Raw genomic sequence first — 16,190 nt, 5'->3', positions numbered from 1 at the left:
TGTTCTAAGCAGATTGTTTAAATTTTAAATTTAAAATTAAAATTTTCAAGTTGTTTATATTTAATGGTAATATATTCACATTCAAAATACTAAAAGTATAAAAGAGCCTAGCTTGATCACTTACTAGCTCCTATATTGCCAGGTTACCCAGTTCCCTTCTGGGCTCAACCAACAGTACCTGATTTTTGTGTGCCCTTCTAAAGATATTCTATGCATATAAAAACAATTATGTAAATATATATTCATATATTCCCTTCAGTTGCTTACTATGAACACTATTTAATCTCTTACATTTTTTTCACAGAGTTATCTGGGAAATTGACTTTATATGGAGAGATTTAATTAAAGATTGCTTCTTCTGAATTGCAATTTGAGTTCTAGACTTAATCTTTACTTACACTTTACAAGCAGGAGAAGATGGAAATTTCTGAAGTTCTGCACATAATGAATTCACTGAAGAATGTTGGTTTGTTAGGTGTAGATGAGTTAATGGCATTTCTAACTCTACTAGAATATATAAAATTTTAAAAATCATGTTACATAAACATTGAATAAAATTATGTATAATTCATAACTTTTTGTAAGCAACTATTATGTTTGATCATTGTGTTACAAGAGAAATTTTCAATCAAAAGAAATTTGGGTTATTTGAAATACAAAATAACAGTTTTAAATTTCCATCCATATAAAGGATTACACATATACCACATGGTGTCTCAACTATGATACTAGTGATTTTTAAAAAATACATTGGCAACTAAACTTTATTGTTTACTATATAAGATAAATTCTAAGATTTTATGTGTAATAATGTTTTCAATTCTGACAACTTATGTTGTCAGTACTTAAGAGGTAGTACTATTTTTATCTCCATACTAAATACTGGTGATGTTAAACAAACAGTATTAATAGACAGTAATTTTTCACCTTAAAAAGTATGGAGTCTAGGTGGCCTAGCACAGAGTTATATCTTTTATAGGGTGGGCTTGAAAAACTAATCCTCATTTATCGTAAGTAGTCAGTGTGTTTCTGTCACTTTCATAAATAAAGCAGTATACTTCCAAATAGATGATTAATATGATCAGATATAAATGTAACTAAATAACAGCATCATCAACATAGTTAGGGAGCAATACAATCTGGCATTACACTGGAACAAGAGATGATTCTGAGATTCCAAATTTGGTAGGATAGTGATAGTAACAATAATGATGTGATTGCTTTGGGGATTAAAAAGTTAAATTTACAAAAGTATAACAAGGGTCAGCAAGATTGCTAATATTGAGGTAAAATATAAAGTTCTTTTTAACTGAGCTATAAAATTACAAGATTTCTATTTTTAATATTAATGCTATTTCCTCTATTCCTCTTCCTCAATCTTTGTAACTCTCCTCTTTTGATGCTAGAAGGATGTTAATAATAGTAACAAATGTAAAGGGATAGATAAGAGAAAAGAACAACTTGGCTTGCAATAATCAAATTTTAAACATGAAAACTGTCTCATAGTAGACTTTATATGTGAATGTATTGTACTTTTACATCATATATAGGTATCCCCTGATAAGCTCCATGATTTATTCAAAATTTCTACCTGGTTCCTTGTACTCTGGTTCACATTGACTTTGAATGGCCAAAATTTCTGTGGAGCTGCATTTTATATCCTCAATGTGAATTCCATGCTTGATAGTAAGATCTGGAAAAAAAAAAAAAAAAAGGAAAAAGTCTACTACCAGCAAAAGTACTATGATATTAGTTTTTCTGTAATCTTGTTCATTCCTCAGTGGCAATGATTCTGAGGAGTCATTTAGTACACCATCAGGGCCAAGTGAAGGCTGGGAGTGTAGCACCACAGTCATTCAGTAAATTCACCTGTCCTTTTCCATTGCCATGCACAGATCTGTGTCCTTCTAACAAGCCCATGGGCCACCTGCAGTTTTGAGCTCTGCTAGATTTCCAAGTTCTGGTATAAATTTGATCTATTTACTTAGGTTGGCTTTTCATTACCTTGCTTGACTTGTAGGCTCATCAGTAATCCCCTTGATTTAGTCTTGTCTGCAAGAATTCCTTCAATTCTGTTGATGGCAAGCATCCCTATTCTCAATGGATATCACAAATCCCCCTTCACTCCTCCCTAATGTTATTTATCTTCGATTATTTCAACTGGAATGTATGAGAGGACAGTTAAATATTGGGGCTTAAATTATATTAAAAGACTTCAACAATATTTACTAGTCTAACTGGGAAGAAACCATCTAAATTCTAGGTTATGACTCTCCCAGTCATCTGATTCCATGAATCATAACCTTACTCTGAGCTTCTAAAGTCAGCATAGAAGTTGTTAGTGCTTTGTCACTATGTATAAGAAAATAACTCAAAAAAATTAAAACAGTCATATGTGTTTTAGCTCTATTTTTATAATTATCTTGAAATGGTTAGATTAATTTCAGAGACATTTTAAGCTTGCAAGTGTATAAAGAGGAGACAATGAGAAAAGTGTCTTATCAATAATAATTTTGAGATTTCGTTGTGTAAACTTACAGGACACTTCAAAAATCTGAAGGCTGAGAAAAAAGTTTAATGAACAAGAATTTTTATAACAAACATTATTAAGTACTTCTAACAAGTAACAGATTTTAAAATTAACTCTCACCTCTTTTGAAAAGCTTTTCATTTTCATCTACATAATTTATTGTTTCTGGCATTAAGTTTAATGACTCCTTCAGTTCTGAGAGTGATGGAATATCAACTTCTTGTTTGAGGCTTGTAGATATTAAGAATTCACACTCAGGCAAAAATGATGGCTGAAATAACATATAGGTAAAACTAGTTTTTAGTGAGGTTTTCCAAATAAATATTTCTGAGTTCATAAATAGATACATTTGCTTAATTGGTGTACCAAATTTTAAACTAAACCCACACTCAAAAATTTTAATGCTCTGCATACATTTTATTTAAAAAGTAAGTGTAGCAGCCAAAAAAATATATTACAAGCAATGTTCTCTCTGAGTAATATCCTTCATGGCCACTGATTACATTAGTGACATACAATATCCCTAGATGCAGAAGTATCTTCTTTTATGTTAATAACAAATTTTCAAAATTCTAAATTAAAAACAATCACTGCAGCAAATGAGAGCTGGTGAATGGAGAGAAGTAAAAAGAGCAGATGGAATGGAATGGATCTTTACTGCATTCCATAGAATTTATCTCTTTCATTCCTACAGAACTGGATTCTTCAACAAGTGAGACTATATGTGCATAACTCTCAGAATTAACAGGGGAGGAAGAGGGGGACTGGAGAAAAGGGGCTAATAGGTGAATTAATATTTTTACCATGTGTGTTAAAGTTTTTAGTTAAAAAAAAAAACCTTTAAACGCCTTAAGACCAATATATATATGACCACTTAATGTCCTATACCAGGTATATTGATTAAAATTATTAAAAAATTCCCTATACCTGGGCTGCACACCAGACCAATTAAATCAGAATATATCTGAGTAGGATCCAGGCTTCAGAATTTTATTAAAATTTATCAAGTACTTCCAATGTGTAGCCAAGGTTTAGACCGCTGTCTCTGAAGTAAATTTGACTCCTTAACTGATACACGTTCAATCCGTTATCAAGTCTTTTTAACTTGACAATAGTAGGTGGCCAATGTATATTACTACATCTTGTAAAAGTGTGATTTGCTAACTTTTATTTAAAAATTACTGAAAGCAAATATTACAGCTTCATTTAAACCTACTGTATCTTCTAGCTTCTCCTGACAAAAGTTCTCTTTATCCATGTAAAAATCTTCCACAAAACCTTGCATATCTCCTTGAAAAGAGAAACACTCCCTTAACAAAAAATAAAACATTATATTAGTGTTTACTAAAAGCAAGGTACATACCAAATGTAGTTAATCAAAATACATAGTGATTAAAATTAGAGTTGAAGTAAACAATGATAAAATACTATGATTGATAACATCTAGACTTGTGAGCATACAAACAATATTTTCTTCTCTTAAGAATATTCACAACACTGGGCAATTAGGTACCTGAAAAAATTGGCTTCTGTGAAGATCTGTCCTTTGAAATCTAACAGGGGATCCTTTACCAAAAATAGTTTTAGCCTACTCAACAGAGTTTGCAAAGTTGGTAGCTGACTTCTACAGGCCATCAAATTATTTACAAAAATTATTTCTTCATCATCAATATACAAATCTGAAAATAAATAAGAAATATACAGGAAGAAGAAAAAATCTAAAAGTTATACAAAAGGATCTAGATAGTTACTGTAGTCAGCCATTGATACAGTCGGGGTTTTCAAACACATTTTTTAAATTTATTTATTTATTTATTTAAAGTCTAGATGATGTACAATATTATATAAGTTACAGGTGTACAATATAGTGATTCATAATTTTTAAAGGTTATACTCTATTTATAGTTATTATAAAATATTGGCTATATTCCCTGTGTTGTACAATATATTGTTGTAGCTTATTTTATACATAATAGTCAAACACATTTTAAATTCTTTAGTTCTTCATTGTACTGCGCAAATAAATCATGTAGCATAGTACTGGTACATAGGCAGAAACTCAATAAAATTTAACATTATTTAGTACACTGAGTAGTAACCAAATGTCCTGAAAGAGTTGTAAAGACTCATATTTTTTTCCAACAGAATTAATGTAATCAATGGAGGAAAATATCTTGTGGTCTTATGCCTCAAAATCGCCAGGGCTAGCCTCAGCAAGATTGTAAAGAAATAAAAGCATTTGACTTTTGCTGACCCTAGTGTTTTCTTCTCTGTAAGATTTTATCTCTTAAGGTCTCCAATTCATCCCCAGAGACTGACATGTAGGGAATGGAGACGGTCTAAAAAGCCTATAAATGAGACCAACTCTGATTCTAGCACGCTAAGGTTGTTCAAACATGTTTGTTATAAAATTAATTACAATGGAAGCTGTGTAGTGAAGTATCCACTAGAAAAATGTGATACAGCTTACATATTAGGAAACACGACTGCTAACAGTTAATTGTTGGAATAGGTTTCTCCTCTCTATCCCGACCCTATCATGTTTGGGTCACTTTAGAATCTTAGCTAACAGTGTCAGTGCTTTAGCAGTTTCTAGGCCCAGGAGGAAACATAAAACCTACTCCCATTCCTCAGTAATCTCTGAGTGGAAAAAAAAAGAGGAAAATATAAGCTCAGATGAGGAACTACTCAGAAAACCAAGCTCCCCAAAGCGAAAGCCACCTTGAAGGGGAAGCAATGGTCTCTTGTTTTGGGCAGTGGCCTTTCAGTTAAGTAATTTTAGAATGGTATGAGAGAAGGATAGCATGAAGTGATGTCTCCCATGACCAGCTACATCACTGGTATACATGTGCTTAATAAATATGTGGTGTAGAGTAGAGAGGCAGGGACCATCTCTTTGCCTAGTGCTAACTTAAAATACCAAAAGAGAACTTGTTGTGTAAACTAGCCTCCTAAGAGATTGTTTATCTGTTTATTGGAACCTGTTAAGTTCTTGACAATCCTGTGGCCAAGAGCTTCCCATGCATGATACACCGCAGAAAGCTAGCCAAAATCAGTTCCATGTCTAAGCAGGGTTTAGCTGAGACGATTTAAAGATGGTTTGTTTGTAAATCCATTCTGTAAGTACTAATGAAGTCATGTTAACAGTAAAAACCCAAACAGCATTCATTTATATCCCCATCTCCACCTTCCACTTTCAAACACAGCCCCTCTAGCTGTCTTTCCTTCCTACAGGCTCATCCTGGTATTTCTGGGAGTCCATGAGGATGTCTCATACCAGTTACGAGGTCTTGTTTTCTAACCACCTTTTTTTTTTTTAACGTCTTTATTGGAGTATAATTGCTTTACAATGGTGTGTTAGTTTCTGCTGTATAACAAAGTGAATCAGCTATATGTATACATATATCCCCATATCCCCTCCCTCTTGTGTCTCCCTCCCACCCTCCCTTTCCCACCCCTCTAGGTAGACACAAAGCACCGAGCTGATCTCCCTGTGCTTTGCTACTGTTTCCCACTAGCTATCTGTTTTACATTTGGTAGTGTATATATGTACATGCCACTCTCTCACTTCATCGCAGCTTACCCTTCCCCCTCCCTGTGTCCTCAAGTCCGTTCTCTACGTCTGCGTCTTTATTCGTGTCCTGCTCCTAGGTTCTTCAGAACCATTTTGTTTCTTTTTAGATTCCATACGTATGTGTTAGCATATGGTATTTGTTTTTCTCTTTCTGACTTACTTCACTCTGTATGACAGACTCTAGGTCCATCCACCTCACTACAAATAACTCAATTTCTCTTTATGGCTGAGTAATATTCCACTGTATATATGTGCCGCATCTTTATCCATTCATCTGTCGATGGACACTTAGGTTGCTTCCATGTCCTGGCTATTGTAAATAGTGCTGCAATGAACATTGTAACCACCTTTTTCTGTTGGAGCCACTTGAGGGCAGCACCACACCACAACTAATGTTCTTTATAACTATCAAAGGTTTTACCAGGGGTGTTACTTCCTTACATTCTAAGAAATCCAGCATACCCTGGATTTCTTACCTTATTACCACTAGTATATGTACCAACACAGATATGAGGAGACTGTTTTCCTCTATTGTAGAGGAGTGTTAAATTGTCATGAGGAAACAAAATTTTGGCTAGTTAACTATGAAAAAAAGCAGAAAGAAAGAGGTCTACTGACAGGAAAGAAGATAGGGTTATTCTTTGCAGAAGATACTTTTGTCTACTTAGAAAACCCAAGATAACGAAATGAAAACAACTGAGTTCACTAAAGTGTCTGATAAAAAATTATAAAATCAATGGTTTTCAAATATATATATATATATATATATATATAAACCTAGTCAAAAATTAATGGAAAAACTCGTTCATGATGGCCACAAATATGCAAATATTGAGGAATAAACATAACAAAAATGTGCAGAAAGTATATGGAGGAAACCATAAAATGTTACTGAGGAGCATTATCAATCAATCAATAAATAAATAAACTTGAAGAAAAGGCAAGATAAACCGTTTTCCTGGCTAAAAAGACTAACTATGGTAAAAATTCTAAAAGGTACCAATAACATTTCAATATCTCAAGTGGTCTGTCTTGGAACTTGGAAAACTGATTACAAAGTAAGTCTGGAAGAATACAGATGTGAGAGTAGGAAAAAAATGAGGAGACTATTAATACATGTTACACTAGTGTATTAAATAGTTAAAACTGTATGATACTGACACAGTAATAGGTAAATCAATAGAACATAATAGAAAATCCAGAAACAAACAGTAATGTGGATGAGGATTTGGCATATGATGTAAGTGGCATTTCTAATCAGTGGGGAAAGGAAAGAGCATTCCACAAACAATATTGGGCCAACTGCCAAAACATTTAGGAAAAAAATTTTTTATTTTTACTTTTAAACATATGCTAAAATCTTGAAGAAAACCTCAAACAAAATATGAATAAAGGGCTTCCCTGGTGGCGCAGTGGTTGAGAGTCTGCCTGCCAATGCAGGGGACACGGGTTCGAGCCCTGGTCTGGGAAGATCCCACATGCCGCGGAGCAACTGGGCCCGTGAGCCACAATTACTGAGCCTGCGTGTCTGGAGCCTGTGCTCCGCAACAAGAGAGGCCGCGATAGTGAGAGGCCCGCGCACCACGATGAAGAGTGGCCCCCGCTTGCCACAACTAGGGAAAGCCCTAGCACAGAAACGAAGACCCAACACAGCCATAAATAAATAAATAAATAAATAAATTTAAAAAAAAATATGAATAAATATTTATTTAATCCAAGGAAGAATTTTCTCAGTATTAAAAACAATGAAAGAAATCATGAAGGAAACATTAACAGGACTGGTTAGGTTCAAATTAAATATATTTGGGGTTATTGATATCTTTATTTTAAAGATAAAATATAAGAATAGAAAAAGAGACAAAGGAGAATCATCTCACAACATAAAAATATGCAAATGAACATTAAACACCAGTAATTTAAAAAATGCAAGCAAAAATATAATTTTTTGCCCATCACATTGGATAAATGTATTACAACATCAAGAGTAATGATGATAAGGCTGGCATGAATAGGGTATTCTCATACCATGCTAGTGGACATATAGCCAAAAAATGCTTACATCAATAATTTCATTTCCAGAAATTCACTCTAAGGAAATAATTGGAAATGGAAACGTAATGCAAAAAATTAAGAAACAGAAGCCTCATTAAATAGAGTTGGGAGATGATCAGGGGAAGATCTCATGCTCTGCTATGATAGCAGAGCCCAACAGAAGAAGGAAGACGCCTCTTCTTTCCTGGCAAGGACTCAGCCAATGAAAAGCCATAGACTCTTTGTTTACTATAGCCCTCCCAACTTCCTTTTCCCCTCTATAAAAGAGTTCCCCCGTTGCTGGGCAAGGACTTACATGTGGCTCACCATGGTTGCAGACCTGGAATTGCAAGTCTCTGCTGATCCCAAATAAACCCATCTTTGCAGGAGAAATATCTGGCAATCTATTTATTTCAGGTCCACAATACATTTAGGAACGTACTTTAAATTAAAAACAACATTAATTGGGAAATCTATAATACATGAATAAGATTAAAAGCTGCAGTCATTAAAAGCCATGATTTGGAAGAAAACTTAAATATATGGTGAAATGTTCCCAAAATACTGTTAACATTTAAAAATACTATAAGGCATATACAATATGATCACAATAGTAAAACAATTTTGTTTAGATTACAGGATTATAAGTTTTTAGTAAAGGGACATTCTATATACTTAAGATGTAGGAAAACATAAAATTCATTAATAAAATTTTAAATGAATGAGGACTGATAAAATTCAGTCCTCATTCATGATCAAAAGCTCTTAGCAAACTCAGAATAGAAGAAGCTTCCTCAACCCAATAAAGTATGTAAGTTTTTCTAACGTTTCGCCGTTGAAAATGATGTAAACATTGAAATAATGTTTACATCATTTTTAATGGTGAAACAAAGTATTTCCTTTACTATCAAAACAAGACAAGGATGGCAACTATTACTGCTTCTATTGAACAATGTACTGTAGATCCTAGCCAGCACAGTAAGACCAAAAAAGATATAAATGTTGTAAAGGGAGAAACAGATGCCTAATGAAATCACTATCTCGAAGAGAGTCTTCCCACGTTCACTGCAGCATTATTCACAATAGCCGACAACCTAAGTGTCTGTTGAGAGATAAATGGGTAAAGAAAATGTGATACACACACACACACACACACACACACACACACACACAGGGAATATTGTTCAGCCTTGAAAAAGGAAATCCTTCCATTTGCAACATGAATGAAACTGGAGGGCATTATGCTAAGTGAAATAAGTCAGAGAACAACCAAAACTACCACATGGTATCACTTATATACAGAATCTAAAATTTTTTTTTAATTAAAAAATAAAAAGCCAAACTCATGGAAACAGAGGGTAGAATGGTGGTTGCCAGGGGCTGGAACTGGGGTGTGGGGGAAATAGAGAGAGGTTGGTAAAGGGTACAAACTTGCAGTTATAAGTAAATAAGGTCTGAGGATCTAATGTATAACATGGTGATTATAGGTGATAATACTGTAGCATTTAAATTTGCTAAGAGAGTAGAACTTAAGTGTTCCCACCAAAAAAAAAAAAAAAAGAAGAAGAAAAAATAAGGTAAATATGTGAGGTGATGGATGTGTTAACTAACTTGATGGTGGGAATCCTCTCATAATATATACGTATATCAAATCATTACATTGTACACTTTAAATACATTACAATTTTATTTGTCAGTTATACCTCTATAAAGCTAAAATACATGTGGGTGGTTGATGAAGCTAGGGGGCTGCTGCTTTTTATTATAAACATTGAATAACTATGTGACTCTCTAAACTATGCACATGTACAATTTTTAAAAATTAAAAATTTCTATTTGTTTATATATTCCTGGGATGTCTAAAAGGATATTCATAAAAATGGTTACATTTATTGACAAATAATATGTGAATATTACAGAAAAATTAGTACATATCAACAAACCAACAAACAATAAAAAAAAACCCACTGTTTTTATGTCTTAAAGAAATATATGTTTGGAATTAACTTATAATTTAGTAATAACTATATTTCTTATAAGACAGAGCAAACTTACAGTATCAATTGAATCTCAAAGTATAATACATTCCTTTCCATTTAGACAGTGAGACCAAAGTATCTATAAATCTGGTAGCAATCAATATAACTGCAAGGAAAATAAATGGAATTGCAAATTTAAATTTATAAAGTGACGTCAAATGACACAGGACCCTTAAGGAGATATAGGATATGGACAATTCATATGTATTTGGGAAACTCAAGCATATTTTCATTCGGTGTATAATAGTTAAAGAAGCTTCTGGTTCTAGCTGATGACAGATATTATGAAATTTGCCAATAGATGCTTCTAGCTTGCCCCATTAATATAATAACAGCTGTGTTTGGGTAGCCTGTTATTTTTTATATATCATATCTTTACATGTACATATATATAATTTGATCCCCACAAAATTGTTTATAAGAAATTAAAAGAATGAATTAAAAGAAAGAAATTATAGAAGAAAATTGAAAGCCATAAACTTTTTAATAACTGTCAAAATTGTGCCACTTTTTAAGAGTAGATTTAGACTATGATCAAATCTTCTGACTCCAAATTCAGGCTCTTCCTATTATAGCATGCTCTCAAGTTTAGTCTTTAATGCAATCTCTATCTTCTCAAACTATAAGAGGGATTTAACTCTCTCTATATCACACACATATTTACCAACACTAAAAATTTTATACACCATTTATGTATCTACATAAAAACAGCACTAAAAGAACCCTAAATTATTTTTCATGTTCAAGCTAAAGCATATCTTAAATGATAGTAGCAATTATATAATGGAGACATAAGTTTTTCAATATAAAAAGGGAATAGGTTGTTATACATACAAGAAAGGTAGTTCTCAGCAAGTTTTTACACAGTTGGAAAAATGTATCACTCTCTAGTAAGATGAGAGATTTGGAATATAGTTTGGATAAAATGTATCTTTAATTATTACTTACTGTAAATTTGCAAAAACGGAGTGAATTTCTTGACCTAATACTGCAACTCTTCTATCTCCACTTTGAATTATGGTTTCATATAAATTAGATAAGACTGAAAATCTTTAGCATATTTGGGAAAATAAAATATAACTATCACTTAATAATCTACTAATTTAATGTTACACCAGACTGCTGTGTCATCAGATCTGTACATAGATGCTAATATCATTATAGCAATATGTTGTGAGCAACCTATGATCAAACCTCTGAGGCTATTCTGAAGCTCAGCACACTTAAACTCCAAAAACAACTACATTTACAAAAAGGGGATTAATATGAAAGAAAATATTTCACTAATGTGAAACTTAGAATTACAATTTTGTGGGTGAATATCCTTAGCAAAATAAAAAATTTAAAAATCCAATAAAAGAAAAAATAAGTCACTGAAATGAAAATTTGTATATTAGTAAGAAATGTTTTATAACAATGGAAATAACAAATGTTTTACCTTGCTTCTGTGCTTGAAGTAATGGACATTTTTCTAAGCCGTTGACATGCGTAAAGACTTCATTGTAGTCCTTATGGGTATATAAGCTGGCTTCTTCTACTTCAGTTTGGGAGTCTGGGTTTGAACTTGGAACAATTTCCTCAAATTCACAGCTAAGCTTGGCCACCATTCCTGTAACTGTTTTCCTGTGACTTTAGAAAATTACTGATTTTGTGTATGTCCTATTTTAAAACATCTTTATTAACAAATAGTATATGTTCACTCTAGAAAATTACCAAATTCCAACAGATCCAGAGAAAAATTACCCATAGCTCCACCATTCAAGAGATGAATTTTAAAATTTTGTATTTTCTCAATTATTTTGGAATATTTTAAAATAAAAGTGGATTCAAGTACATAGTATTCTGTAACCTGTTCTTCTTCTGCTAAACAATGAAGCATGAGCACATTTATATGTCAATCAATGTACATTCACTCCATTTTTGAGTGGATGAACAAGAACCCATTGGTATTGGTAAATAATAATTTATTCAACCAGTTCCCTAGTATTGGAAATTTAAACTTGTGATTGTTTGCTATTATGAGCAACAATGCAAGGAATATCTTTGTGCACTTGTCTAATCGTTTTCTCAAAATGCAGTTCCTAAAAATGGAAATGATGAGGTTAAAGATACATAGATTTTTAGACTTTGCCATGCATTGCCAAAATGCCCTTGTGCTGGATATTGAATGTCTGTTTTTCCATGTCATTATCCAACCTTTTACATTCTGTTCTACAACCTAGGAGACTGATCTCTGTGAACCAACTAGGCTCCCTTGCTCTGTCTTCTGGTTGCGTTCAACCAGTGGAAGCATTGGCAGGAGATCAAAGGTGGGAAAACAAACAGGTTGAAATATTATTCTTTCCAAATCTTTCCCTCCTGGGCCACAGTTTGGAGAAGTGGCTGCATTCTTCTACCAACAGTTACATCTTTTATCAGACAGCCTCTCTCCCATAGCTGCAGTTCTTACTGTTTTGGTTACTGCTCCTTCAAGCTTAGGGTGGTAACAACTTCCAGCTGTTGTTAGTCCTGGGAACTTTTTTTTTGGCTCCCTTGACCCTGCCTGTACCTTGCCTGTTTCCTGATTGATCCAGGTATATCTGCCATTGTCTATATCATTGGGGTATTTGGACTTACAAGAGATCTTTCCACTGATTTTTGCAACAGATAAATATATTATTGGCAATTTAGCTACACATTCTGATATACATTTTTTATGATATCCTAAAATATTTTAGCCTTAATAATTCTCTGTACAGACTGAAAGAACCAAAATCAATGTAATTCCCCAATGTAATTAGAGAAAAATAATGAACATGTCATACCCAAATCATATATAGAAAAATCTCTAAAGTTTCTGCTTTACTCTTTAAGAAAATACAAGGTACAAGAAAAAATATTTCAACTCACCCAGGTCCATATTACTCATAAGAACACTGATTCCTATGTGGATCTTTATAGACTTCTAAATTTAGTGCTTAGATAACTGCTTTTTAAAAAAATAAATATTACTGACAGAGTCAGTACTTTATAAAAATCCTTGGGACTATAGTTTTGAGAAAACCCCATCAATTCTCTTTCCATAGATATAAGTGAACTGTAAAGGCCAGTATTTCCTGGTCTCCTCCTTGTCCAATATTATCTATTCTTTGTTCATTGGTGCCACTCCCTCTGCCTAACTTGTAGTGCTGATGTTTCCCAGGCTTCCAGTCTATATTGTCTTTGCTTTCTTTCCATATCATTCTTTTTGAGTAAATTCATCCACTGCAGTTCACTAATTCCTTAACTTAAATGAAATATTTATTGAGTGTCTACGATGTGCTAACACCTCTTTAGGCACTGGGAGTGGAATGGTGAACAAAACAAAGTTCTTGCCCTCATGAAGTTTACCTGCTAATGGGACAACAGACAAATATATAAATAAGTAAATAACATAATGTCAGGTGGTGAAAAACTGTTATGAGTGAAATAAAAAGAGACACTAGAACATCAAGTAACAGCCAGAGGGTTGACAAAAGGTGTATTTTAGAGAGTGTAGTTAGTAAATGGCCTTCTGAGGAGCTACAGCTACCTGAATAATGGTAGGGAGTAAGCCATACAGAGGCTTAAAATAGGGGAGCAAGGTTGGCATAGTCTAAGAAAAGCAGAAAGGTCAGGGTGACTGGAACTGAGTAGATTAGATAGGTGGGCAAGGACCAGATCATGTTGGATCTTACAGGACTTGGTAAGAACTTTGGATTTTATTCTATGTGAAATGGGATACCACTGATGAAATGGATAAACCACCAATAACTGAGACATTGCACGATCTGATTTATGTCTTTAAAAAAAAAAATCACAGGCAAACTCTTAGAAGAAAATATAGGAGTAAATCCTTGTGATTTTGGTTTAGGTAAAGCCTTCTTAGATATGACACCAAAAGCACAAATAACAAAAGAAAGAGTAGATAAACCGACCTGCATCAAAATCTAAAAATTTTGTGCTTCAAAGGATACCACCAAGGAAGTGAAAAGACAATCCACAGGAGAAAATATTTGCAAATCACATATCTAATAAGGGACTTGTATCTAGAATACATAAAGAACTCTTAAAACTCAATAATAAAAAGGCACATAACACAATTTAAAAATGGCAAAGGACTTGAATAGACATTTCTGCAAGGAAGATATACTAAAAGCCAATAATTACATGAAAAGATGCTCAACATCATTAGCCATCAGGGAAATGCAAATCAAAACTACAATGACATGCAATGAGCCACCCACCAGGATGTCTATAATCAAAAAGACAGATGATAACAAGCGTTGACAAGATGTAAATAAATTGTAACTTCATATACTGCTGGTGGGAATGTAAAATGATACAGCTGCTTGGAAAACAGTCTGGCAATTCCTCAAACAGTTAAACACAAAGTTACCATATGATCCAGCAATTCCACCATTAGAGAAATAAAATCATATGTCTGCACAAAAGCTTGTCCACAAATGTTTATAGCAGCATTACTCATAATAGCCAGAAAGGGGAAAAAAATATCCATCAACCGATGAATGGATAAATAAAATATGGTATATCCATAAAATGGAATATTATTTGGTCATAAATAATGAAGTGCTGGGAATTCTCTGGCAGTCCAGTAGTTAGGACTCCACGCTTCCACTGCAGGGGGCAAGGGTTTGATCCCTGGTCAGGGAACTAAGATCCCTCATGCCACGTGGCCAAAAAAAAAAAAGTGTTGATACATACTACCAAATAGATGAAACTTAAAAACATTATGCTAAGTGAAAGAAGCCAGTCACAAAAGATCACATACTGTATGTATGATACTGTGATTTATAACATGAGATATATATTTGGTCTTCATATCCGTTTCTGGCACAGATCTCCTAAAGCCATTGGAATTTCCTAAGTGATGAGAGCGATAAAGTTATCTTTGGTTATGTGAATAAGGTGACTTTTGGAAAGCACCTAAGGATGGGGACTGGTTGCCACGAGAAACAATCATGTGAGTAGAAGATTGGAACTTTCAGTTCCACCCCTCCGACCTCCAGGGAGGGGAGAGGGGCTGGAGGTTGAATCAACTGCCAATGACCAGTGATGTAATCAATCATGCCTATGTAATGAAGCCTTCCTAAAGACCCAAAAGGACAGGGTTAAGAGAACTTCCAGGTTGGTGAACACATGGAGGTGCTGGGAAAGTGGGGTGATGGGAGAGAGTATGGAAGATCCATGCCCTTTCCCCATGCCTTGCCCTATGTATCTCTTCTATCTGACTGTTCCCTTTTGCAGTAAACTGGTAATCCAGTAAGTAAAATGCTTCTGTAATTCTGTGAGTCTATCTAGCAAGTTGATTGAACCCAAAGAGGGGGTTGTTGGAACCTCCAATCTATAGATGGTCAGTCAGAAGCACAGGTGATAACCTTGCAAACGGCATCTAAAGTGTGGGGTGCGGGGGCAGTCTTATAGAACTAAACCCTTAACCTGTGGGATCTGATGCTATCTCCAGGTTGATAGTGTCAGAATTGAGTTGAATCGTAAGACACCCACCTGGTGTTAGAGCATTGCTTCATGGTGTGGGGAAATCACCACCACCGCCCCCCCTGCTGGGATTGGTGTATGATTTTAGTTAGAGTCCATTTAAAAGAAATGTACAGAATAGGCAAATCTGGAGAGGCAGAAAGAAGACCAGTGGTTGTCCATCCAGGGTAAGGGGGAAAGAATAGGGAGTGATTGCTAATCGGTACAGAATTTCTTTTGTGTTGATGAAAATGCTCTAAAGTTGGTTGTAGTGATGGTTGTACAACCCTGTGAATATACTAAAAACTGTTGAGCTGGACACTTTATTTTTTAAATTTTTAAAAAAAATTTTTAAAGATTTTTTTGATGTGGACCATTTTTAAAGTCTTTATTGAATTTGTTACAATATTGCTTCTCTTTTATGTTTTGTTTTTTTGGCTGCAAGGCATGTGGGATCTTAGCTGCCCGACCAGGGATCGAACATGCACCCCCTGCATTGGAGGGCAAAGTCTTAACCATTGGA

The 16,190-nt window shown here is 34.1% G+C and overlaps 1 protein-coding gene across 1 annotated transcript in view; it reads right to left on the bottom strand.

Moving 5' to 3' along the window:
- SHOC1 (shortage in chiasmata 1) overlaps positions 1-16,190 on the bottom strand; it is a 93,930-nt gene that overhangs the window by 60,620 nt on the left and 17,120 nt on the right. The window contains exons 4-9 of the mRNA XM_061201036.1: positions 11,613-11,797; positions 4,044-4,209; positions 3,729-3,840; positions 2,651-2,801; positions 1,592-1,693; positions 399-507 (exon numbers count right to left, since the gene is read on the bottom strand). Coding sequence (XP_061057019.1) covers positions 399-507; positions 1,592-1,693; positions 2,651-2,801; positions 3,729-3,840; positions 4,044-4,209; positions 11,613-11,797 — 825 coding nt within the window. The remainder of the gene's footprint in view (positions 1-398; positions 508-1,591; positions 1,694-2,650; positions 2,802-3,728; positions 3,841-4,043; positions 4,210-11,612; positions 11,798-16,190) is intronic.

Source organism: Eubalaena glacialis, chromosome 9, assembly GCF_028564815.1.
Source record: "Eubalaena glacialis isolate mEubGla1 chromosome 9, mEubGla1.1.hap2.+ XY, whole genome shotgun sequence".
In the NCBI taxonomy this organism is placed as follows: Eukaryota; Metazoa; Chordata; class Mammalia; order Artiodactyla; family Balaenidae; genus Eubalaena; species Eubalaena glacialis.
Note: the sequence above shows the minus strand (reverse complement) of the source record. Positions and strands in the feature narration are given on the sequence as shown.